Source organism: Molossus molossus, unplaced genomic scaffold, assembly GCF_014108415.1.
Source record: "Molossus molossus isolate mMolMol1 unplaced genomic scaffold, mMolMol1.p scaffold_m16_p_10, whole genome shotgun sequence".
NCBI classification, from domain to species: Eukaryota; Metazoa; Chordata; class Mammalia; order Chiroptera; family Molossidae; genus Molossus; species Molossus molossus.
The window spans coordinates 51,709,219-51,736,422 of NW_023425345.1; the positions used below are offsets into that span (position 1 = coordinate 51,709,219).

Below are 27,204 nucleotides of genomic sequence, written 5' to 3' on the forward strand. Positions count from 1 at the left end.
AAGCACTCTCCTTCCCCAGGAGCATGTTCCTGCCTTGCCCCTCTCTCTCTTTCCCAGTCTTCCCACGCCCCTTACCTTTACTTTTATCTCTCCTAAGCAACAAGGGCCCTTCTTTTGCCTCTTGTTTCCTGAATCCATTTCTTCTCTTGCTCACTTCTACCTCTGTGACTTTCTAAATAAAATGTATAGTTTGAGTCTTGGCTCTGAATTCTTTCTTAGCCAGAATTAAAGAACTGAAGTTAAAAAAAAGTCAAGGAAAAAGAAAGTGTCAGGAAGGGAAATGTCAAATGTTATAGAAAGTTCTGATAAAATAAAATATGCATTATATCCTTTTGATTTAACAATCAAAAAGCTACTAATCTTGGTTAAAAAAACTTAAATGATGGAGCATTTAGGTAAAAGCAAAATTATGGTTGATTGATTTGTGGGAGTGAATAGGCCATTTCTAGGTCTCCCCTCCCAAACAGGGAGCTTCTGACAGAGACCATCTTAAGCACCTTTAACTCTGCAGTGCTGTTCTTGCCCTGTACTTGATACCGTGTTTCTGTTAATGTAGCTAAAGTCACACTGGTTTGTTTTAGCTTCTTTAACAGCCACTTCACACTAATGACTAATTAAACTTTTAAGAATATTTCACACATACCTATTTGTTGAGCTTTGTCATTTCCAATCCTATCTTTGCGTGATTAGAGTTTGAGGTTTAAGGGCACAGTCTCAAATGTTCATATGAAGCATGGCTTTATCCTTTTGTTTTAGGATTCTATTTTTGTCATTTGAAATAACCCATTTTATTATGTCTCATATGTTTTTGTTTGTGTGTGTGTGTGTGTGTTTTTTTTTTCTAGTATAAAACAAGCAAAGAAGGGAGTGTAATGGGAGTTACAGTGTCCCGCCTTGCAATGTTGTCTCACTGCCAAGCTCTGTCCCAGGCCTGCAATTATTCTGAAGGTCAGACTTCATCCCATGACTGCCCTCATTGTGAGCTTCAGATATGTGTGACGACGAGCAGAGTGCTCAGTGATTGGATTCCAGTTAATGACCAAATTCAGTGAAATGTTTTAAGACATATTCTTGGCTTACTTTTGCTTTCTTCTTTCTTACAAAAAAGCTGCAATTGAAAGGAACTAAAATTTTGGGCAAACCAAATATGTGAAGTATAATTTCTAGAGTGCAGAAATAGAAAACTAATTAAAACCACGTGTTTATTATTAGCTGTGGAATGTCAGGTATCTCCATCTTCCCATGTGTATAGAGCTGCCATGGCTATACATTTGGAGTTAAGAGTCTAAGAAATTCAGCTAGCAGAAAGCACAAATCAAAACACAAAAATGTTATTCTGGTGGATGCTTAGAAGTGTGTGTGTGTAGAGCTTTTAGTGATCTCTATAGAAGTACCAAATCAGCTGTTTAATAGAGGCGAGTAACATGATTTTGCTGTTTAACACTAAAGATGATTCCCTTGTTGTTGTAATTTTCCTCCCTATTTTTTCTGTTTCAGGAGAAACAGTGGTAAATGTTTTAGACTTTAAGAAGGATGCCGGGCTGTGGCATGGCATGTTTGCGGTAAGTTACTCAATTAAGGCCTTTAGTGTAAATCTTATGATTCAGGTCAGTAGGCATACCAGAGCATCTCTCATTGCTTGTTTGAAATTTAAGCCCCCAAAAGATCAATGCTATTTTCCAGAGGTATTTTATTTTGCAATACAAATGGTAATTTTTTATAAAAGAGAATGTAATTCTGTTTTTTCTTTATTGTATGGTTGGGCATACTCCTCACATAATAGAGTATGGGAGAATTTAGGATCTATAATTTTTAAAACATCTGCTATCATGGCTCAGAGCCTAAAAGATTCTAGGTGGTGTGGAAAATGACTGTATTTATTTATGATTTTCAAAAGTATGTTTGAGATTTACCTCTTCTTTATGAAGAAAGGATTACATAAATATATTTAGCACTTAACAGCTGTTGGTAGACTTTGGGTCAAGATGGCGGCGTAGGTAAACATGGTATTGCGTCCTCCCACAACCACATCAAAGTTACAACTAAACTGCAGAACAACCATCATTCAAAACCGCCTGAAATCGAGCTGAATAGAAGTTCTACAACTACGGAATTAAAGAAGCCACAACGAGACTGGTAGGAGGGGCGGAGGCGGACAGGCTGGTCCCGCACCCACGTGTGGCAGATAAAAATCAGGAGGTACCTCAGCTGGAAAAGCCTTACCTGAAGACTGAGGGATCCCCATCCCACTCCAGGCGCCCTGCACAGGGTTGCAGTGCCAGGAAGAGAGTCCCCATAACTTCTGGCTGGAAAAACCAGCGGGAACTGAGGCTCAGGGAGGCTGAGGTGGCTGGAGCCCCAGGCAGCTCCTCTTAAAGGGCCCGTGCACAGACTTATCGGACTCACTCCCTCTAAGCTTGGAGGGGAGGCAGCTCGAGGGGCGCCAGAGACATACAGGGAAGAACTGAGCTGTTTGGCACTGGAGCAAGGGCTGGAGAGGGGGCTTTCTCCTGGACAAACGTGCTGTCAGAGGCCATTGTTCCTTTGGTGAGCCCTTCCCTGGGGTGGCAGACAGCCGCCATATCTGGGACTCCAGCAACCTGGCTCATACTGGTAGTCCCGCCCTGGTGATTCCCTAAGGCCCCGCCCCACCCAACTTTCAGGCCCACCCAAGCTGTTGCCACTTGCTTAACCATAGGATTGGCCTGTCTTGGATCCTGCTTCAGGTTTTCCTAAATTCTTTCAAACAAGCAGCATCTGGTCTCAGATAGCCCCATACCTCTCGTTAAGTTATATATAGAAACAAACACAGGGAGGCAGCCAAAATGAGGAGACAAACAATGAAAGAACAGAAAAATTCTCCAGGAGAAGAACTAACTGAAATGGAGATAATAACCTAACAGATGTTGAGTTCAAAATACTGCTTATAAGGATGCTCAATGAACTTAGAACCTCAGCGAACTTAGTGAGAGCCTCAAGAGTGTAAAAAAGGACCAGTCAGAAACGAAGGAGGCACTAACTGAAATAAAGAATAATTTACACAGATTCAATAGTAGAGTAGGTAAAGCCAAGAAGCAAACCATTGATTTGGAATCTAAGGAAGCAAAAAACACCCAATCAGAACAGCAAAAAGAAAAAAGAATCCAACAAAATGAGGGTAGTGTAAGGAGCCTCTGGGACAACTTCAAGCGTGCCAACATTTGCATCTTGGGGGTGCCAGAAGGAGAAGAGAGAGAACAAGAAAGCGAAAACCTATTTGAAACAATAATGGCAGAAAACTTCCATAACTTGGTGAAGGAAATAGACATACAAGTCCAGGAAGCACAGAGAGTCCCAAACAAGATGAACCCCAAGAGGCCCCCACCAAGACACATCATCATCAAAATGTAAAAGGTTCAAGACAGAGAATCTTAAAAGCAGCAAGAGAAAAGCTGTTAGTTACCTACAAGGGCGTTCCCATAAGACTGTCAGCTGATTTCTCAAAAGAAACTTTGCAGGCCAGAAGGGAGTGGCAAGAAATATTCAGAGAGATGAAAAGCAAGAACCTACAACCAAGATTACTCTATTCTGCAAAGCTGTCATTTAGAATCGATGGCCATATTAAGACTTTTCCAGACAAGAAAAAGTTAAAGAAAAAGATGAACTATAAGAACAAACAAAATGGCAATGAATACATATCTATTGACAATGGAATCGATAAACAAAATGAACAGGCAGAACAGAAACATTCTCGTAGATACAGAGAACATTTTGTTGGTTGCCAGATGGGAGGGGGGTTGGGGGAATGGATGAAAAAGGTAAAGGGATTAAGAAGAACAAATTGGTTGCTAGACTGGCAAACCTCAAAGAGAAGGGGGTTGAAGCATGGGAAGAAATAAACCAAAGAACTTATATGCATAACCAATGGACATAGACAACAGTGTGGGAAAATGTGGGAGGGGGTCGATGGGGGAAAAATGAGGAACATCTGTAATACATTCAACAATAAAGATTTAAAAATTTTAAAAAAGAAAAAGGAAAAACAGCCGTTGGTAATAACATCTAACTTTTCCATTGAATAAAATGTACTGAGTAACTGCAGGCTACACTTAAAGAATAGAGTGGCAAGGTAAATCAGGCTGTTTTCCATAAGAGAGGAACAGGTAATGTGTTGTAGGAGTTGGAGAAAGGTGACTTCCTCCCAGTTCTGGTATCAAGACCATATTTATGGAAGAGATGACAGTTGAGTTGGACTTTGAAAAATGACTAAGATTTAGCCATATAGAGATATTTTTGTGGTGGAGGTAGAAAGTGGGGACATTTCAAGTGGGAAAAGCTGCCATATGTAGCATGGTGGTTAGGAGGGGAAGAAAAGAGATGCAGAATCCTAGAGTTGAAAAAGACATTTGAGAGTATCTTGTTCAACTTCCTTACCCATTGCAGGACTCTGAGAAAGAGTAGAAAATGAAGTGTGGGGGAAAGGAGGAGGATCCCTTTTCACTCAGGACCCCTCAAATTAGTAAGAGCCTGTTCCTTGAGTGTACAAACTTCCTCACTCTTCTCTGAAGCCCTTCCCATTGTTTTTTAATTTATGGATTTTAGAGAGGGAAAGAGAAACACCGATTTGTTGTTCCACTTATTTAGGCATTTGTTGATTGCTGCTTGTATGTACCCTGCGATCAAACCCACAACCTTGGTGTATTGAGACAATGCTCTAACCAATTGAGCTACCTGGCCAGAGTACCATTTTGTTTTTTATCAGAGGTTTAAAAAACCTTTGTGAGGCCCTGGACGGTTGGGCTCAGCGGTTAGAGCATCGGCCTGTGGAGGGACCTGGGTTTGGTTCCCACTAGGGGCACGTACCTCGGTTGCAGTTTGTCCCTGGCCCTGGTTGGGTTGTGTGGGTGGCAGCCACTTGATGTGTCCCTTTCACATTGATATTTGTCTCTCTCTTTCTCTCTTTCCCTTAAAAAAGAAATTATAAAAAAACAAAAACAAAAAAAACCTTTACAAGGAGTTAGAACAATAGTATGAAGAATTATAAACACCATTTTTTTTCTGAAATCCAGAGGTTTGTTACCATACCAAGAAACATGTGGGAGGGAAGAAAAAGAAGTTAACAATGGTATCTCAGTTTCTTTGGGCCACTTAGGTGGTGAGGAAAATAGCCAGCCTAAATATTAAGACTTAGTTATTCTCCTGGGGACAGGAGGTCCTGGGTGTGGTCATTTGTTAAGTGACAAGAGTTACCAAATTGCATGACCCTGTCAGCTCACTCAGTTTTATCTGCTCAAATACCTAACTGGTGTGGGCAGGACCTCCATAAATAACAGAGAAACTTGGATATCTTGTTTTGTAATACCTAATCCTTAGTGGTATGTGGCAAGCTCAAGCCTGATGAAAGCACTTAGTTGGTCGGAGGGCAGTTTGGCAGTATCTGTTAAATTTGAAAACATATATCCTGTGACCCAGCAGTACCACTTCCCTGTATCTACCCTAGAGAAACACTTGAACACATACCAGGGAAGTATAAGTATGTTCCTTAAAACATTATTTGTAGTATCAAAAAAGTTGTTAATAATAGGGAAATGACTAAATAAATTGTGGTGTAGTCATACTATGGACTATTATGCAGCAGTTCAAAAAGAATTGTGTAGATCTCATACTGATGTGCATAGATATAGCTCTAAAGTAATGTCAGTGAAAAAAGTACACTGCAGACATATATATATATATATATATATATAGAGAGAGAGAGAGAGAGAGAGAGAGAGAGAGAGATGCCTTTTATGTTAACAATACTTCCTGTTTCCATGGGGACAAATTATATGTAAATACATAGAGAAAGGACTGGAAGAATACATACCAGATTCATAGTAGTGATTATCTCTGAGGAGGAGAGGAGGGGACCAGGTTTAAGAGTAGATAGCAAAGGAGACTTCAACCTTATAGTTAATATTTTAGATTTTTTCAAACAGCATGTATTTGACTATTTATTACATTATGATTTAAATTGTTAACAGAATTATCAGTTCAGTTTTAAAATGGTTTATGTGTATTCAGTATTGATTACTTTTTATCTTTCTTTGCTTTTCAGAATGTAATGAATAAGATGCATACAATTAGTGTACCCTACTCTGTTATGAAGACCTGCCCTCTCTCTTGGGTCCAGAGAGTACATGCTCACAAAGGTAGTTACACATGGTACCTAAGCTATAATTATATGATGGAACTGACATTTTAGGGATTTTCAAATTGCCCTTCTAGAGACATAGTTTTCTGTGCCTTGGTGGCTTAACAAATTTTAGAGTTCAATTGCTAAACTTAGATGTGTTGCCATTTTCATCTTGCATGATGTCCTTTCTTAAGAATTGAGATGAATTTGTCCTACTTTGTCCTGAATAAGATTTGTTGAGTGCTTTGATGTTCATAGCTTCCTTGGCAAAAATATGTGGCCGCCTACAGGTCACAATGAGCAAAACAGTTGTATGTCCAGTTCAACGCTGCTGCCTCAGAGTCCCTGGCATAATTTATTTGAAACCTTTTTTCTTTCTTTTTAAATTCTCACCAGAGGATATTTTTACATTTATCTTCAGACAGAGTGGGAGGGGGAGACAGAGAGAGGGGGAGAGAGAGAGACGTGAGAGAGATACATCGATTGGTTGCCTCCCACACAACCCCGACCAGGGCCAGGGACTGAACAGCAACTGAGATTCTTTGGTCTGAGATCTAACGCTCTAACTGATGAGCCAAACTGGCCAGGGCCCTTTTTTATTTTTTCTAAGAGAAAATCATGATCCCTAAAATAAGTAAAACTTTTTGTTATAATATATTAAATATCTACCACATTTAGCATGTTTGTGTACCTTAACTTTATCCCTTTTCAATTTGTAGCCAAGGTAGCTTTAGTGAAATGTCGAGATTTGCACTGGGCTATGATGGCACATCGGGACCAAAGAGATGTGAGCTTGAGTTCCCTCCGGATGTTAATAGTGACTGATGGAGCTAATCCCTGTGAGTACTTCTAGAGTGTGGGTCTATTCTTTCCTTAACATTTGCATATTGAGATATAATTCACATGCCATGAAACTCACCCATTCAAAGTGTGTGGTTTAATAGTTTCAGTATATTCACAGAGTTATAGAGCCATTACTGTGATCTAAGTTTAGAACATCATCACCCCCAAAAGAAACCTTATACCCATTGGTAGACACTCCTCATTTCCTCTGCACTGTCCTCTGCGACTAGGCAACTGCTGTTCTGTTTTCTGTCTGTATAGAGTTACCTATTCTGAACATTTTATATAAATGCAATTATACTATATTGGTCTTTTGTGACAGACTTTTTTCTTTTTTGCACTTACTTTTGTTTTTTATTTTTATTTATTTATTTATTTTAGAGTGGGGGGGGGGGAGAGAAACATCGATTGGTTGTCTCCCGAGGGACCCCAACCAGGGTCGGGGACCAAATCGCAACTGAGGTATGTGCCCTTGATCGGAATCGAATTCATGATTCTTTGGTCCACCTGCCGATGATCTAACTGCTGAGCCAAACTGGCCAGGGATTTGACGTACTTTTTTCACTTACTATAATGTTTTCAAGGTTCATCCACATTATAGTATTCATATTTTATTCCTTTATATTGCCATGTAATATTTCATTGTATGGATATACCACATTTATCTATTCATCATTTGATGGATCCATGTGTTTTATTTTTATTTTATTTTTCAAATATGTTTTTTACTGTTTGTTTTTTTTAGAGAGAGAGGAAGGGAGAGAGCTATAGAAATATTGATGTGAGAGAGAAACATCCATCAGCCACCTCCTACATGCCCCCCACCGGGGATCAAGCCCACAACCTGGACATGTGCCCTGACCAGGAATCCAACTGGGACTTCTCAGTCCGTGGGATGATGCTCAATCCACTGAGCCACACTGGCTGGGCCCTATGCTCTTTTTTTCTTTATTAATTTTAGAGAGAGAAGAAGGAGAGGGAGAGAGAGAGATAAACATCAATGAGCCCTGGCCGCTTTGGCCCAGCAGTTAGAGTGTTGGCTTTGCGGTCTGGAGAGACCCGGGTTCGGTTCCTGCTAAGGGCACATACCTCGGTTGCAGTTTGTCCCCAGCCCTGGTTGGGTCGTGTGGGTGGCAACCACTCCATATGTCTCTCTTGCGTCAATGTTGCACTCTCTCTCTCTTCCTCCCTCTCTCCCTCCCACTCAATCTGAAGATAAATGCAAAAAAAAAAAAATTAAACCCACTTCTTCTTGCCCTGGCTGGTTTAGCTCAGTGGTTAGAGCGTTGGCCTGGGGATCTATGGGTTGCAGATTCACTTCCCAGTCAAGGGCACTTAGCAAGGTTGCAGATTCAGTCCCTGGCCCCAGTAGAGGTCATGCGGGAAGCAGCCAATCCATGTATCTCTCTCACATCAATGTTTCTCTCTCCCCGTCCCCACCCCCCTATCTAAAAAAATTAATGAAAAAATATCCTTAGGTGAGGATTAAAAAAAAAAACGCTCCTACTCATTTATCCCTTTTCTATCATGTAACTAAAAGGAATGATAAGGTGACTTGATATAACCATGTGTCTGGACTTTATGTAAATTCCCCCTAGCTGCATATCAAGTTTGCCAAAGCTTTTAGAGATCTCCCATGTCACCTGCTTTCCCTTACAAGCACAAACATCCTGAACTTCCACACAGTAGAAATAGGTAAAATGTTAGATACTATGTTCTTTGTCATAGTGGACTTTTGTCAGTAGTCACATTAATCATCCTGGTTAATAAAACACAGACATGGGATTGATCTTAAGAAGAAACAAGTCAGAGACTGTCACATAGAAGAGGGTGGAACTTAGCCAGAATATTAGTACTACACTGGCCAAACTAGTTACTGCAGGAAGAGTTGCTCAGTTCCAGACTGGCCACAGTGCATCTCTGCATCTCTGCTATTGAATGGGAAGTTTGCTAGAGCAGCTTTATTCCAAGTTGTAGTTTAAATAATGTCGGTGACCTTTCATGGTCTGAATGAACATTCATTTGTCCTTGAAATGTATCAACTGTCTCAAAAGCACAGTAAAATGTTTGGATGGAACTAATGCACGAGTGTTTTCATGAGAAACAAATGTATTGGCTTTCGACTCCTTACCAGTTTCCTGCAGTAATGAAAATCACAATGTCAGCTTTCAAGTTGATCTGTTGCAACTCTTTATAGGGTCTGTGTCGTCCTGCGATGCCTTCCTGAGTCTGTTCCAGAGCCATGGACTGAAACCTGAGGCCATCTGTCCATGTGCTACTTCTGCTGAAGCCATGACTGTCGCGATCCGCAGGTATTGTTCAGAACATCAGTGTCCTTGATGTATGTTGCAACTTCGATCAAATGTGTAGTATTTACCAGGCAATGACAAGGGGTGTTAACTAATTTTCTGCTTCATAAGCCTGAAAGTGAAAATGACTTTGGAAAGTGGTTTGAAGCATCTCATTTATTCTTCCCACTCTTGCACTAAGTGTAATTGGTAAACAAAATGTACTTTATTCTCATCTTATTTTCTTGAATTCGTTCTTTTTCTATGTTGTTTTGCTTTTCGGAATCCTCAGTCAGCATCTTAGACTAGAAATAAGCTCTTTTTAATTGTGTCTTAAGTATGGAAAGTACATTTATAGTATACCTAAGACCAATATATTCTTAACAACTGATTGAAATGTACTTTTCCCACCTGAATGAAAGTTGACCATTTTTTGTATATGTGAATTTGATTAATTTGGCACGTTTTGGTACAGAAAATGAGGATTTTGTGTGTGTGTGTGTGCATGTGTGTGTGTCAGCTAGAGGAAATTTGCTTTACATATTTATATTTTTCTCTAGATATTTCATTTGCCAAATTTGATGAGTTTATTTTGTTTTCAGACCTGGAGTTCCAGGGGCCCCTTTGCCAGGAAGAGCCATTCTCTCAATGAATGGGTTGAGCTATGGGGTGATACGGGTCAACACTGAAGATAAAAATTCAGCACTAACAGTCCAGGATGTGGGACATGTAATGCCTGGTGGTGAGTTCTCATGAGCACCGTTTGTTTTTTCACAAAGTTTTGTCATTAGAGATAGTAGAGACTGATAGAATACAGGATCCAAAACCAGGAATCCAAAATTTAATACTTAGTCACCTAGTTTCTCAAAGCCTTTCTAACAGTTAAATAATTCTAATTATACTTACCTTCCAGCAGTATTGTATATTTTAATTGTGCATGCTAATTACAGTTGTTCACATGGAAAGCGAAGTACTAAGTGATATTAAAGTTGCCTGGTTTTCACCATAATTGCCAAGCCATTGGATTCACAGAAAGGACACACTGCTTCCATGAGTGTTTAAGTTTGATCTACCTAGGAGTAAATTAATTTAACCTGTTTCTTTGGACTTTGCGGTCATTTTTAATGTCACTGTCTTTAAAAGCTTCTGTTTTTATCTGTTATGTGTTTTTGTTTGTTTGTTTGTTTGTTTGTTTGTTTGTTTGTTTTGCTGAATTAAAAAAATTATTTGTCATCAGGGTTAAAAGATGGAAATTTCAAATATACCTATGTAGTTTCAGGTCTATTTTCAACATTCTTCTTTGGTTATTCTTGCTGAATGCCACTCAATAAATACAAAACTTTTCTGGATTCACAAGGATGAAGCAAAAGTTTTCTAGGATCTTTGTTTCTTAACTGCATTTTCTGTACACTAGGGATGATGTGCATTGTGAGACCTGATGGACCTCCGCAACTCTGCAGAACAGACGAAATTGGAGAAATCTGTGTTAGCTCCAGAACAGGAGGCATGATGTACTTTGGGCTTGCTGGTGTGACCAAAAATACATTTGAGGTACATGACTATTAAAATTTTGTAAAGAAAATGTTTGGTGAGGGGTCACTAGGGCAGATGAGCTGGCTGATGGGAAATAGCATGATATAGTGGGTTGAGAGCATGTGCTCCAGAGCTGGACTGCCTTCATATGAATCCCAACTCTGCCACTCACTGGCTGACCTTAGGTAAGTTGCTTAACCTCTTTCTGCCCCAATTTCTTTATACTTAAAATGTGAGTAATCATAGTACCTACATCATGGGATTGTTGTAAGAACTGAGTTAATGTTTTAAAGTGCTTAGAATAGCACCTGGCAAACAGAAAGTGCTACTGTGTATCTATTAAAGAAATCACTAACAGGCCTCAAAAATTCCTCTGGTGAATATGCCATGGTTTGAGCTTTATAAGCCCAAATATTTAATTTTAAGATATATAGTGAGAATGGATCCATCTCTCAAGTGTAGATTCAAGTTAACTGAGCTCATCAAGACGGATGTAAATCAGAATGCCAGGTTACTAATAAAAAATGAGCTGTTCTGTCACAGGGGTAGATTGCTCCTATCATTCAAACGTTCAGTGAGACAAGTATTTATTGAGCACCTCTATGTGTCTGGCACCATTTTAGATGTTTGGGGTGCATCAGGAGAACAAACAGAGCTTCTCAAATAGTTCATATGCTAGTGTAACTGGCACATTGCTTTCCTGCAGGCAATTCTGCATGTGAAGCCTAATTGTAATGAAAATTTGTCTGGTAAGCCTGGCAATCAGAACAGGCATAATTAATTATCTATATTTTATAATTGGGATTAACCTGCCCCAGGGTACCTTTTAGAGATAGAGAACTCCAGTTTATGGGTCATGTCCCTTTCATGCTAGACAGGGCTTATATGGCCACAGCCAATTTTTAGTTCTTCAAGTTTCCTTTTTCTATAATTTAGACTAGTGGTTCTCAATATGGCAGGGCATATCTATCTACCATCCCATTTGAAAATCAGTGCATGTAATTTAAGTAGTGATAGATGTAGCTGATGGTAGAATGTTATCTATATAAATGGTGTGTGTGGTATCTGAAAAAAAGTTTAGAATTTCTGAGCTGACCATCATTTGTATTTACACAGCCTAAAATCATATAAAATAAATTGTTAAATGTCTGTTATTACCATCATCATCACTGCACTGCTACATTCTTGTCCTGCCGTCAAGAGTTAAGACTCGGTCACCTTGGTAGGAGTATACACTCATAAACTCTTCAAGCATATGTTTACTGCCAGGTTTACTTTCAAGTAACTAAATGCCTCCATTGAGTATATATACATTTTACTAATTTAAATCTTACCTATTCCTCTTATTTTAAAAGTGCTTGGACCCCATATGTTTCCAATACCTGAATTTTTCCATTGCATTTTTCTTACTATAAACAAGATCCCCAAGCAGTGTTTGAAGATTCTGATAATATTTTGTTTTTGTTTTTTTCCTTCTGAGACACTTGTGAATCTGTCTCTGCTCTGTAATATTTTGTTATGTTGCCTTTCCTATGAAGACATTGCCTGATCTCAATTCTGAGGATTAATACCAAACTGCTAGGTCCATAGTAATGAAGAAATTTTGAAATCTGCAGTATAAATGTAATGATAGTGAAGTAGAATAAAAACCCTAACTGAAAAAAGAGAACTGTTGCTTTGGTTTGCAAATTAACGTTTTTAATAGTTTCCTTATGGATTCTTATATAAAAATCCTGAAGAGTTTTTCAGCATGATTAACGTTTCACAAGGAAAAAGACCTAGTAATAATGACTATTCAGAAAATAAAAGTGTGGCTCAGTGGATTGAGCATTGTTTCATGGACTGAGAGGTCCTGGTTTGATTCCTGGTCAGGGCACATGCCCAGATTCCAGGCTCCATCCCCAGTAGGGGGCATGCAAGAGGCAGCGATTGATGTTTCTCCCTCACATTGATGTTTCTATCTCTCTCTTCAACAACAACAACAAAAATCAATAAAAACATATTTTATTTTATTTTATTTTATTTATTTATTTTTTTTATCCTCACCCGAGGACATTTTTCCATTTTTTGTTCAGGTAGAGTGGGAGGGAGAGAGAGGAACAGAGAGAGAGAGAGAAACATCGATGTGAAAGGAACACATCGAGTGGCTGCCACCCGCACAACCGACCAGGGCCGGGGACAAACTGCAACCGAGGTCCGCGCCCTTAGCGGGAACCGAACCCGGGTCTCTCCGGACCGCAGGCCTACGCTCTAACCGCTGAGCCAAACCGGCCAGGGCAATAAAAACATATTTTAAAATAAAAGTGTGGCCCTGGCCGGTTTGGCTTAGCGGTTAGAGCGTCCGCCTGCGGTCCGGAGAGACCCGGGTTTGGTTCCCGCTAAGGGCACGTACCTCGGTTGCAGTTTGTCCCCGGCCCTGGTTGGTCGTGCCGGTGGCAGCCGCTCGATGTGTCCCTTTCACATCGATGTTTCCCTCTCTCTTCCTCTCTCTCCCTCCCACTCTGTCTGTACAAAAAATGGAAAAATGTCCTCGGATGATAAAAAAAATAAAAATAAAAATAAAATAAAAGTGTGAAAGTGTATTTCAAATATAAGCTACTGGTGAGAAGAACTTTTTAACAAATATGATAGCAAAGAGCTCATTTTCCATTGCCCCCACTTATTAACCGTTTGATTTGAGGCAAATAAAACTTTGTGTCTCACTTTCTCATCTATAAAATGGAAATAATAATCCTGTTTCATAGGGTTGCCCTGAGGATTAACTGTAAAACAACTGGTCCTGTGACTGGCATTTAATAAATGTTAGCTTTTGTTGTCATTGTTCCCTATTAAAAAAAAAGAAGAAAAAGAAATCTTAAAAATTAAAGGGAAAAACACCAATCAAATAGAGCAAATAAACAAGAGACAGCAATAGGCTATTTATAAAAGAAATACAAATGGCCAATAAACAGGAAAGAAAATTCATCCATATTACTAATAAAGAAATAACAGTAGGATATCTTTTTGCCTATCAGATTGGCAAAGTTTGGAAAAATTGATAACATAGTATGAGTTAGAGTATAGGAAAAACAGACATTCTGATATGTTATTGGGGGAGTGTAACTGATGTATCAGTTTTGTAGGACAATCTGTTAGAATTGGAAAGATTCATGCTTTTTAATACAAATACACAAAAATATGTATAGGAGTTTTCAGTAAAGCACTGTTTGTAATAGTGAAAAATTAGAATGACCTATACAGCCATAAAGACTAGTTACTTTCTAATAGCTACTAATTCTAATAGTTCTCCTGAGTACTGCTCCTGGACCAGTGACTGTGCTTATTTCTGCAAATCTGTTTACATTCCCTTAATCTTTACCCTAAGCTTGTGTGTGAGAAGCATTGGAGTTTCAATTTATGGCAAAAGAAACAGGTTTAGGGAAGTCCAGGAACTTGTCCAAGATCCATATTACTAATAAGTGGCAGAGCCAGAAATTGAACTTACATTTGACTCCAAGGGCTATGCTATCCTGTCAGCTGTGCAATGGTCTATTATAGAACTTTTGTACAAAGGGAGCCAGATAGACTATTACCAACTTGTAAAGGTATCAGATATATTATGTGAAAAGGCAAGTTGCAAAGTAGTATATATAATATGATTCCTTTAAAAAATTCTTTCTTTATAAAAAATTCTGTATTATAATATTCTAATATATGCATTTATAAAAACTCCAGAGCCTGGCCAGTGTGGCTCAGTGGATTGAGCATCATCCCGTGGACTAAGAGGTCCTGATTCAATTCCCAGTTATGGCATATGCCTGGGTTGCAGGCTCAATCCTCTGTGGGGTGACTACAGGAGGCAGCTAATCAATGTTTCTCTCTCACATCGATGTTTCTCTCTCTTCCTTCCTCCCAAAAAAAAGTCCAGAGAGATAAACAAATTATAAATGATTGTTATCTCTTAAGGGGAGTAGGATTCCTGTATTCACTATTTATATAATTTTAGTATGTATTATTTGTTGCATATAATTTTTTTAAAAAGACATAAAAAATCAAATGCAGCCTGGCCGAGTAGCTCAGTCAATTAGAATGTCATCCCAATATGCCAAGGTTGCAGGTTCCTTCCCCTTGTATTATCAGGGCACATACAAGAAGGAACCAGTGAATGCATAATAAGTGGAATGACAAATCTCTCTCTCTTTCTTCTCCTCCCTCTCTCTCTCTTCTCCCCTTCCTTCCCCTCTCTCTCTAAAATAAGTTTAAAAAATCAAAAGAAATTTTTTGCAAGAGAAAATACCAAATTTAATACATGCATATGTATGGGAACCCTGCATATGTATGGGAGATCCCACATGCATGAGAGTGTTCTTAAATATACTTCCAAAGAAAAAATCAGATTGTCACTTTCTTTTTTTCTCTCTTTAGGTGATTCCAGTGAATTCTGCAGGCTCTTCTGTTGGGGACGTGCCATTCATCCGGTCAGGATTGCTGGGGTTTGTAGGGCCAGTAAGTGACGTTTTCATGTTTGTTTTAATACATTTTATTCAAATATTTGGACTTTACAGAATAGAACAAATTCTGATTAGTCAAAGAGTGTTACAGGGCCGCTTAACTTACATTTAAAGCATTTCCTATAAGAATGTAATAAATGGCCCTGGCCGGTTTGGCTCAGCGGTTAGAGCGTCGGCCTGCGGTACAGAGAGACCCGGGTTCGGTTCCCGCTAAGGGCATGTACCTCGGTTGCAGTTTGTCCCCAGCCCTGGTTGGTCGTGCGGGTGGCAGCCACTCGATGTGTCCCTTCACAACGATGTTTCTTTCTCTCTCTCTTCCTCTCTCTCCCTCCTGCTCTATCTGAACAAAAAATGGAAAAATGTCCTCAGGTGAGGATAAAAAACAAAAAAAACAAAGAATGTAATAAATGAGTTAATGTTTATTGTTTTTGTTACCCAAGTTCATTTGACTCCTCCAAACAGAAAAAAAAATTTTTTTTCAGTCTTCACCTGAGGATATTTTTCTATTTATCTTCAGACAGAGTGGGAGGGAGGGAGGAAGAGAGAGAGAGAAACATTGATATGGGAGAGACACATCGATTGGTTGCCTCTCACATGACCCCCACCAGGGCTGGGTATGAATTGAACCCACAATTCTTTGGTCTGAGGTTGGATGCTCTGACTGCTGAGCCAAACCGGCCAGAGCCAAACACACGTTTTTTATTATACACACATTTTTTATTGTATTATTGTATAATAGTAAATTATTTGATTGAAAGCAGTTTGTTTTCCAGAAAATGGTATTTATAGTCACTTGATTTATAGAGACAATTAGGACACAGTTCTGTTTTCAAAGAGCTTATAGCCAGCAAGGAAGGCAGAGAGCCAGATCATGACAGGCTTTGCATGACATAATGGGAAGTTTGGATTTTATTTCATAAGAAACAGGTATTCATTATTATACTTAGGCCCGTATACCTCCATCCATCTCTAATTACCTCCTTACCCTTACTTCTCTTCTTAATGGTTTAAGTTATGTAAGAAACTATTTAATTTTATTATATTTCTTTTCTAACATTTATGGAAGGTGTTGAGGGCAAGGGAATACCTCTAAGAGATAATTCTCCTAGAAAGAGAAATCTACACCTTTTGTCTTGACTTTGTCACTCAGCACCAAGAAATTGCTAAGGACACAGCTCTTTTTAGCTAACCACTCCACTATTAATGTCCAAAATGGAGCTCCAGCCATCACATCTGCATTTCAGGCAACAGGACAGAGGAAAGTATGTAGTCCTACTATTTCTTAAGGAAGATTTCCTGAAGCTGCTGAGCAACACTTCCACTTATATCTCATTGTTCTGAACTAGTCATGTAGCCCACCTAGCTGCAAGGGAGGATGAAATGCCATCCCTATTTTGGTCAGCCAAAAATTTTGTTACTGTGAAAGAAATGAAGAGAAAGACATGGGAGACTAGCAGTGACTGTTATTCTTTTTATTTATTTTCACCATAGCATTTTTCATACTGTGTTGGAAATGAATGGTTCTCTTCTGTCTTCTGGGATGGATCAGTAGCTTGAGAATGGAAGTTATGTAATAATTACATAGCCCAGTCAGTGTGTGGCACTGCATTGTGCTCAGTAAATTAGTGAGTGACATTCACATGTAGATGACTACTAGATAATGAAGATAGATAGATAGATAGATAGATAGATAGATAGATAGATAGATAGAGAAATGGTACAAGAAATTTAAGAATTCTGTAATAAATGGAAAAAGTTAATTTATTGCAAGTGGGTCTTGGAGAATTATTGATAATAATTAAATAATAAATAAAGTTATTTATGCAGTGGTGCTTTTAGGGTATTAACAGCATACTTTCCTGCAGCTCTGTTGTCTTGCTGGGAAGGAAAGGCTCTTCTAATCTTCCTTTGACCTTTCTTTGTTAGCCTATTTGTGATCTTGCCAGATGGAAACAGCATTACCCCTATAAACTTGAAACAGTCATTCTCATATTAAAACTTTTTTTATCAATATTAACTGACTTAACATTTTTCTCCTCTGCATCCATCCCATGAATAGGTACAGAAAATAAATTAATATGTAATCATGGCTGGGAAAGTAAACTATGCTTGTGTGCCATCCTAGTCACTTTCTTATAAAATTTCTCCCTAAGAATAAATATGAATGGATTCCCTCCTCATACACTGTAAGACCCCATTAGTTATAAGATGCCACTGGATTTTTCCACTGATTTCCAAGATGCTGAGATTTGAAACACTTTCTCAGAATCTATAAAGTATGGTATTGTTTTCTTTCTTATATTTTTCATGAGATTTATTTCAGGGCAGGGAGTATAATGTCTGTTTTACTATTTAAATTACGGAAATCAAGGTAAATCTTTGTTATCTTTCAGGGCAGCTTGGTGTTCGTGGTTGGAAAAATGGACGGGTTACTAATGGTTAGTGGTCGAAGACATAATGCTGATGACATTGTTGCTACTGGATTGGCTGTTGAATCAATAAAGACTGTTTATAGAGGAAGGTGAGTAGTGCAAAGTTAAACTGTTAACATTTTCAGTAGAATCTAAATATATCTATAGGGTGATTTGAGTTGTAGTCTGTAGATTCTCTTTTTAGTAATTGTGTTATTTTTGGTTAAGCATAAGCAGAAACCAGACTTTGCATATTTGTCTTAAAATGTCTGGTTCCTTGGCTATAATTGCGAAAAGTAAGACGTAATAGCATCCTGTATTTCAGTTTTTAATTATTACTATTTGTTGAGTCCTAAGGACTGAGGAGGATTCTAAAATGTTGAACTTCCTACATTCTTTTAATATAGAAGTAGTCCCATTCAGTCTAATTGAGATAGACGCTACTCTGTAGTTTTACATCTAAGAATTGTTTCTCTTACTCATCTCTAACTAATTTATTATATCATTTTTAACACAGAGATTGACATAGTACATAAGTGCTAATTTCAAATTCTATGGATGAAGTCAATTAGAGGTCCCTTTTTCTTTGCTTATTAATTCAAGAAAATATTTGTGATACATATTTGAATAATTGATGTCCTATTTGGTAGTTTACAATCATGGATATATGTTTTCAAAGCAATCTTGGTGTTCCTTTAGTTTTTTTTTAAATTTTTTTTCTTCATTGATTTCAGAGAGAGAGAGGAAGGGAGAGGGAGAGACAGAAACATCGATGAGAGAGAACATCGATCGGCCGCCTCCCGTATGCCCGCCACTGGGGACCAGGCCCGAACCTGGGCATGTGCCCCGACCAAGAACCAAACTGGCGACCTCCTGGTGCGTGTGTCAACACTCAACCACTGAGCCACACTGGCTGGGCCCCTTTAGTTTTTGAAGAAGAAAAATGAATTGAACCAATAGAGAACCAGTTTATGAAATGCGTAGTGTTTTGTCATGGTGTGGCTTCCTATGAGATGTAAACACCATGGAACACTAGACCTTCTGTCTTTGGTCACTGCTATATCCCCAGCACTCAGCACAGCACCTGGCACACAGTAGGTATTCAAAAAATATATGTGGATGAAAGGAAGGAAGGGAGATGCTCAGATGTGTGGGTATATTCAGCTCTCCAGTGACTTCCTATTGTTATGCATTCATTCAAATATTTATTGGATGCCAACTGTATGCCACTGTTGTAGATTTTCACGGTGTGATATTGAACAAAATAGGCCTTATAGAGCTCACATGCTCATTGGGGAAAACAGTAACCATATAGGGAAGTAGATACCATATGAGATGATGACAGATGCTATGCAGAAAAAACACATAGTGGGTAGGGGTGTGCTTGCCAGTTTATATACGGTGCTCTGAGAATGCCTTACTAGTAAGGGGATGTTTGAGCAGAGAACTCACTCAAAACATCTCCCTCCCTGTGGCCTACTGGGTTCTTTCTTCATTACTGCCCTGGCCTGGCTCTGACCTCTCCCCACTACTCTCTGCTTCGCCACTCTGCTTCAGGCACACTGGCTTTCTTGCTGTTTTTCAAACCTGCCAAGTTCGATCCTAGCTCAGAACATTTTCGCTTTCCATTCCTTCTGCCAGGAAACCTCTTCCTCCAGATCTTCGCGTGGCTCGCGTCCTCACTTCATTCAGGTCTCTGCTCCAGTGTCCGCTCCTTAGGAAAGCGCTCCCCAACCACCTGCCTTCATAATACGCCCCGCACACCACTCCACCCCCTCGCCCTGCCTTAGTTTTCTCCTAGTGTATATTACAACATGACATTATTTTATATTTATTTGTTTGTTCTGTCTCTCGGACATGCAAATTCCATGAAGAGAGGACCTTTGTCTTATTTATCACTGTGTCCCAACATTCACGCCAGTGGTGCTTAATACATGTTTTTGGAGTCCTCGTTTTGGTAGTAATGATTGTACATTTTCTTTTCTAAATTACTCATTCTTAACTAGTGTGGTGGGGAGGTCCCTCCTCTGTATTCCAACTGAGCAAAGCAGATAGGACTGGTTGTGAAGGGAGTCCTGATGTGTTTGATCTGTCTCTCTTAGAATTGCTGTGTTTTCTGTGTCTGTATTTTATGATGAGCGCATTGTGGTGGTTGCGGAACAAAGACCTGACGCCTCTGAGGAAGATAGTTTCCAGTGGATGAGCCGTGTGCTGCAGGTGAGCACACCTTGGGTCTTTGTCGGGGCAGGTTGGCTTTGTTGTCAGAGGTGGCAGCAACCACTGCTTAGCATTTTCTTCAGACTAGTTATGCCACCTTATTTTTTTTCTTGCCAATCACTACTTAGAATATTCTGAGTACTATTAGCAAAATTAGATAGTTAATACCATTTCTTCTTGTGAACCATGTAGTATTTTTCTGCTGAGGTTGCCAAAAACAAATTAACTTGCCTCAGCAAATTCTTTCACTTTTTTGTTCCTGAGTGTTCGCAACCCATGAAAGTTTTAAAGGTCCATATGTGGAACACATATTTGACAGTAATCAGTCCACTTGTCACCAGTTCAATCTTACTACATGTTAAAAGTGGTGCCTAGAGTGCAAGGGATCCAAGAAAATATAGGATGTTGTTTTTGTTTTTACTTTGAAGGAGCTTTACTGTGGATTTAGAGATCTAGGTGACATAAGCCATTAGGGAAAGAGAAAGATTTAGGTTCAGTATAAGGAATATGTTTCTAGAGAGGGCAGGCTAGAGTGATGAAAGGAGCTTTCTAAGTCTTCATTTAGAATCACTCTTTGAATTCCAGTTCCATTCCCCACCACATATGTGCCTTTGGGCAAGTTACTTAACTTTAGTGAGCTTATTTCCCAATCTGTGAAGTGGGCATAAAATTATTTATATTACAGAGCTATTAGGATTAATTGATAGTAATTAGGTAATTAATTGAAGCATTTAGTGCCTGCATTCAGTAAATGATGGTGATTATTATTAATAGCAAAAATAATAATCCATAAGCATAATTTCCAGTAAGGAGTTTAGAGAGGCCCGTTCTATCTTAAATAACATTTCCTTTTACTCTCTGTTCCCCTATTCTTCTTTATTTTTCCACTTAGTGTTTATCACCATGTAAATATGTTTATATTTATTATTTTCTACATCCACTGTATTATAAGCCCTGTGAAGGTCAAGACTATTTGTCTTTTGTTTCCTGTTCAGTCCTAGATTCTGTTAGCTATGTTAGCACATCATCATAGTAGGCTCAGTAAATATTTGTTGGATAAATGGAGTTAGGTCTAAAGAAAACATGGACTGTCCTTGCTATAGCAATGTATATGTCATTGGGAATATTCCCAACGTCCGTAATTTGTCTGCTTGGGGTATTTGGATTTATTAGCTGCCAGTAGTAATGTTGTAGAAATGATGCAATCATGAGATAAGTGATAGGGATAGATGATTTTTTTTTTTTTTTTTTTTTAGAGAGACAAGAGAGGGAGAGAGAGAGATACTGATATGAGAGCAAAACATCAATCGTCTGCCTCCTGCATGCTCCCTACCAGAGATCAAGCCCAAAACCCTAGTATGTGCCCTGACCAGGAATCAAACTGGTGACCTTTTGGTGCACGGGACGACGCTCAACCAACTGAGCCATACTGGCCAGGGCAGGGCTAGATGACTTTTAAGATTTCTTCCTATTGTGATTCTGAATTATCAGCTAGAATAACAGAGGCTATTTGTAGTGGAAAATCAGAGAAAAGAAAGAATCTGCTGAAGATACATGAGACTGAAAAGACTGTGAAGAATGTGGGACTGGGCTGGTCTCTGAAAGTTGGCTAAGAACCAGACCTGCAAAGAGAATATTTTTTATACTGTTCATAGTTTCAAACAAACAAACTGCTAATTTAATTCAGAATGAACTTTGGGGCATAATAGTTGAATCTTGTAGTGAATTATGTTTTTTCCTATCATAGGAAGCTGAATTTCCCCAAGATATCGTTACTTTTCCCTGGAAAGCAACCACAGGAATAATGTTGTGCTAACATACTAATTCAAATTCTTATAAAAGTCATTTGGGGTTTGATTTGGGCATGAAATAAGAGGGCATTATTTTTGCAGTCTCTGTAGCTTCTCAGCTTGGAGCACTTGGATTCGTAGTAGAATAGTAAGGATAGCATATGTTCTGGTAGGTAGAGTCCAGTGGTTGTTTAATTCCTGGTCTGTGTATAATAAACTAATACCTAATTCAGCACCTTCTAAGGAAGGTGGTTAATAGACAACTTCCCTACATATTCAGTAGGGAATCCAGGCTACATGTAACACATTTGCTAACTTTCTGTGTACTCTTAGGAACTCTGCCAAACTTGTCATTTCCCACTTTACTCTCAGTTAGTAGGATAGTCTGAGGAGAATTGATTTTTTTTTTTTTTAATCCTCACCCAAGGACATTTTTGCATTTATCTTCAGATAGAGGGGGAGGGAAAGAGGGAGGAAGAGAAAGAGAGAAACATTGACGTGAGAGAGACACATAGACTGGTTGCCACCCACACAATCCCAACCAGGGCCGCGGGCAAACTGCAACTGAAGTATGTGTCCTTAGTGGGAACTGAACCCGGGTCTCTCTGGTCCGTGGGCCGATGCTCTAACCGCTGAGCCAAACCGGCCAGGGCGAGAATTGATTTTCAAGTTTATTCTTCTGCCCTTTTAAGTTGTTTCAATAAAAGGCCTTGTTTGTCTGTTATGACTACTGATGCATTCTTCTTCTAAGGCTGTATCTCCTATTCAGTAAGACTTGAAGGTAATACAATAGAACCCCATCAACTGATATTTTTGGTTGGTCAGTTAGTTTTAAAAGGTGGTTGAAAAATTAAAATTTTAAAGATAAGAAAAGGTGGTTGAAGCAACCTTCATGTAATCTTTCTTCATGTAATCTTCATGTAATGTCCCTTCCTTAATTTCAAATGCACAAAAGAAAGTGCAGGACTGTCATTCTGTGGAGCATTTGAGATCCTGCTCCCAGCATATGTTGTCACTTTGCCACAAAGAAACATAAACATTCTCTTTAAAAAGTAAAAAGTGATTGAAGCAGAAAAATCATAAAAATGAGAAAGTATTAAATTTTAATACAAAACATATAAATGTGCATTCATTTGATGTAGAGTACTGAATGAGTACACTGAGTTCCAGATCAGATTACTTTCTTAAACGACATCCAACTGCATTGTCTTTGGTTTCTGGTTTCATTTTCTTTAAGTTCAACTAGAACATGAGTATTTGAAAAGGGACTAGAACACATAATCCTTACCTTTTAGAATTAATTTGCCATATTTAACAACAGTATTTTTTTTTATAGGAGCTCACCTTTAATAAATCTCTCCAAAGCATAACTCTCTGTGGTTTTGCACTCATGTTTTTGTCACTTAACGGTTGATTATGTAAACAATAACAAGAACAACTGGTATAAAAGGTGTAGAAGCAAGCACAGCTGATGTTCAGCAAGCACACGAGTGCATGACCAGGAGCAGAAGTGCACTCACTTAGGGAGCTGGTGGTTTCAGTGCGCAGTGTGTTGTGGGCCTTGCTTGCCCAGATGTTTTGTAGAGGGGATTCCTGTCGACTTGATGAACCATTTAAGCAGGACCTATTAAAATTTAATTGAGCTCTGCTGGGCAGCTAAAATATTAAAAGAACCAAAACAAATTTCTAGGCTTTTCACATTATCACTCAAGAAAGAGCATACTGAGGCTTGCAAATCAGTGTTCACCCCTGTCCATTTAGATTGTATCTTACCCTTTCTGTTGACCTCTACCATTACTGAGAGGATTATACCAGTGGTTCTCAACCTATGGGTCGCAACCCCTTTGGGGGTCAAACGACCCTTTCACAGGGGTTGCCTAAGACATAACAGTGGCAAAATTACAGTTATGAAGTAGCAACCAAAATAATTTTATGATTGGGGGTCACCACAACATGAGGAACTGTATTAAAGGGTTGAGGCATTAGTTGAGAACCACTGCTCTAGACGTACAGGATCTTAATAATCTGCCAGATTCTAGACCTAGAATAGAATGGATAGAGAAAGAAAAATCCTAGAGTAGAATAATGAATTATATTAGGAAGATGTCAAATGTAGTAAAATTAATCTCAATGAATATTTTTCTTTTTCTTTTTCTAGGCAATTGATAGCATTCATCAAGTGGGGGTTTATTGTCTTGCTCTGGTGCCTGCCAATACATTGCCAAAAACTCCACTGGGAGGGATCCACATATCTCAAACAAAACAGCTCTTTCTGGAAGGATCTCTTCATCCATGCAATATCCTCATGTGTCCACATACATGTGTGACCAATTTGCCAAAACCCCGGCAAAAGCAACCAGGTAATATGCTGGCTTGGAAGATGTAATATTAAAATTGCAAATTCAAGAAGCTGTTTTCCCAGCATGGTTCTTTCTCTAGAATTAGACTTTACAAAGATTAGTAACATAAGAATAGTTTTTAGCTCACTGAAAATAGGGAGAACCGAGACCCTGCAGAATAGGCCTCTCCGGATTCACTACTGTCTTCCTCTTCTGAGTAATTGTTACTAGTAGTCCTCCATTTCTCCTGGATGTAAGATATGGAGTCAAGATGATCAGAATCCCACTTGCAGAAGTAGAATAAAGCAAGTCCTATAAGGGAAGATTCTGATAAGAAAAGCTAGTATTTTTTGAGTACCTAATAAAATCCCCAAATGTTAGTTAATTTGTATGTTTTACATATGTGATCCTAAAGCTTTGCCCCCAGCTGTAGAAAGGAAAGTTCAGGAAAGTTAAGAATTGTGCCCAAAGTCATATAGCTAGTTAGTGGCAGAGGTGAGAGTCATACTAATTATGACTCTGCAATCTACAATCTGAATCACTAAGATACACTGCCTTTCTTTTGGGGCTCTCTTATCTAGAGTCATCCCTCATTCCTTTTTGGAGGTCTGATTTGGGCCTATAACAACTCTGAGGGGAAAAATGCTTAATTCAGAAATTTTCTAGATTGTAAGTACAGAGAAACAGCATGTTTGGCCTTTGCCATATTCCTATGGCTTGAAGATGAAAATAAGAGTATATGAATTGCCATATGGAAAAGAAAAACAATACTTACCTGGCAGGGGAAATACCATGATCACAAAGTTGGTTTGTGCTGACCCCTAAAATTTCCCCAAATGTGGGAAATTCAACTGCACAGTTCATGGTAGTGGGGGATAAAAAGAAAAGAAAAACAAAACAAATAGTCAGTTTCACCTTTTGCCTAATTTCTGAGCAGACCTAGATTACAGCACTGAGTTAGGAGGCTAAAGGCAGGAGTAATTGATTGATGGTCAGTCATGTTAAACTGTTGATTCAATCCAACATGCAATCCTTAAGTTTTATTGATGCTTTTTCACTTAATTGAGAAGTTAATGAGAGACTTCTGGTTTCCTCTATATCTTAAAACACATGAGCCCAAATCTGGCCTTTACAGGTCTTGCTGCTGCCACTCACACACTATGTACATCAGCACATCAGCCCCCAACTATGCTGGGAAGAGAAGGTAAAAGTGAGAAGATTAGGAAAGAAAAGGGAAGCATGGCATTTAATTATATTTCTGTAAGACAGCCTTTACTGAAAAGTAAACATGAATGTGTAATAATACAATATAGGTAAGCCACTGGCTCTCTGGGTATTTTTATCATAATACTAAAATGTTAATATACTTTGCTCTGCAGTAGTTATTATTACATCAGTGGTCTGGTGGCTAAGATCATATCACAGTTGTTTATCTGGCTCACCAGCTAACCTTATCTTAGTAATAGTGGGTGTAGAGCTAAAGTATATATGACATCAGTTTCTGCTAGTGGAAATAGGAGTTTATGGAGGCTCATACTCTAAAGGGACAGTTAAAATCAAGAAGTATGTAGTCCAACTGGTGTTGGTCAGTGGTTGAGCCTCGACCCATGCACCAAGAGTTCACTGCTTCAATTCCCAGTCAGGACACATGCCCAGGTTGTGGGCCCGATCCCCAGTTGGGGACATGCAGGAGGTGGCCAGTCGATGTTCTCTCTCATCAATGTTTCCCTCTCTCTCTCCCTCTCACTTCCTCTCTCTTTCAAATCAATAAGGAAAAAAGAAAAGAAGTATGTACATTACTAATTAAGGAATGTATAAAAAGAAGTGTCTTCATATTACCTAAGTATCTGACAGATGTATAAAACACATAGTCTTTCTCCATCTCAAATCCTGTTACACTGAAGTCCTATATTGATTTGTCATATGAGTAAAATCCTCTTTAAATTTCATTTACTCTAGGATTCCTTTAACAAAACATATCATAGTAGATATTTAAAAGATACTACTTAGAGACATAGTAGACACTTAAAAACATTGCTTTTGCTAGCCAGATTTCATCTAATTTTATTAAATGATAAAACCTATTTAAAAGATTTATTCCTAAGCCCATGGAAGAAAGCATTAGGTTTTTTTTTTTTTTGCTGTCTGTTGTGATTCCCTGCTAAGATTTAGTGGGATGCACCTGGGTCAGACCAAAACAGTTTGAAAATCATGTTGTGAATGAGGTGGAGATGAAATGGGGATCGCATGACAGGTTGGGGTTTAAGAAGAATACAGAAAGTGGATATGGGTAAGAATGACATTTTTAAAAGAAAAGAGAGGGAAAAGAAGATGGGAAAAGTGTTAAGGCAGTCCAGGGGGCAGGCGGGGCGCGGTACCTATTGGAGCCATTATGTCTAAAGAATGGGAATGTGGCCCTGGCTGGTTTGGCTCAGCGGTTAGAGCGTCAGCCTGCAGTCCAGAGAGACCCAAGTTCGGTTCCAGCTAAGGGCGTGTACCTCGGTTGCAATTTGTCCCCGGCCCTGGTTGGGTCGTGCGGTGGCAGCTACTCGATGTGTACCTTTCACGTCAATGTGTGTATCTCTCTCTCTCTCCCTCCCACTCTATCTGAACAAAAAATGGAAAAAAAAAAAAAAAAAAAAGAATGGGAATATGTTAGGACTGATTTTGGTTGCAAGTTTCAGAAAAACATAACAGTAACCTAAACAAGAGACAAGTTTATCTCTTTCTCAGGTAAAAGAAAGGTGAGCTAGTCAGTCCAGGACTAGATTGGCAGCTCTTCAATCATTATGGTTCCGATTTCCCACCTTTCTGCTCTGGCATTGTATCCATCAACTATTATTACAAATATGCTAGCATACCAAATAACCCTAACGCTTAGTGGCTGAAAATATGAAGCATTTACTTTTCACTCATGAGATGTGGATCTGTGGAACTTAACTGGGATCACCTGGGCTCCAGGCTGTAGGCTGGGTTAGAATCATTCCATGTGTCTCTTCATCATGGGACCAGCAACTACCTGGGCCATATTTCTCTCAGGTCAGATGGCAAAAGCAAGAAGGCAAGCCAAATCACACAAGCATATTAAAGCTTTTATTTGTGTTATGTCTTCTGACAGTTCACTGTTCCAGACAAGTTA

The 27,204-nt window shown here is 38.9% G+C and overlaps 1 protein-coding gene and 1 pseudogene across 2 annotated transcripts in view; both read left to right on the top strand.

The window, feature by feature from the left end:
- The window catches only part of DIP2B (disco interacting protein 2 homolog B), a 251,696-nt gene that overhangs the window by 193,788 nt on the left and 30,704 nt on the right, over window positions 1-27,204 (top strand). For both annotated transcript variants that reach the window (XM_036251047.1, XM_036251048.1), the window contains 11 exons: window positions 846-948; window positions 1,498-1,562; window positions 6,077-6,170; window positions 6,874-6,993; window positions 9,195-9,309; window positions 9,888-10,027; window positions 10,700-10,836; window positions 15,223-15,303; window positions 17,702-17,829; window positions 19,822-19,936; window positions 23,885-24,086. In XM_036251047.1, coding sequence (XP_036106940.1) covers window positions 846-948; window positions 1,498-1,562; window positions 6,077-6,170; window positions 6,874-6,993; window positions 9,195-9,309; window positions 9,888-10,027; window positions 10,700-10,836; window positions 15,223-15,303; window positions 17,702-17,829; window positions 19,822-19,936; window positions 23,885-24,086 — 1,300 coding nt within the window. The remainder of the gene's footprint in view (window positions 1-845; window positions 949-1,497; window positions 1,563-6,076; window positions 6,171-6,873; window positions 6,994-9,194; window positions 9,310-9,887; window positions 10,028-10,699; window positions 10,837-15,222; window positions 15,304-17,701; window positions 17,830-19,821; window positions 19,937-23,884; window positions 24,087-27,204) is intronic.
- On the top strand, window positions 24,833-24,985 carry LOC118624916 (annotated as a pseudogene).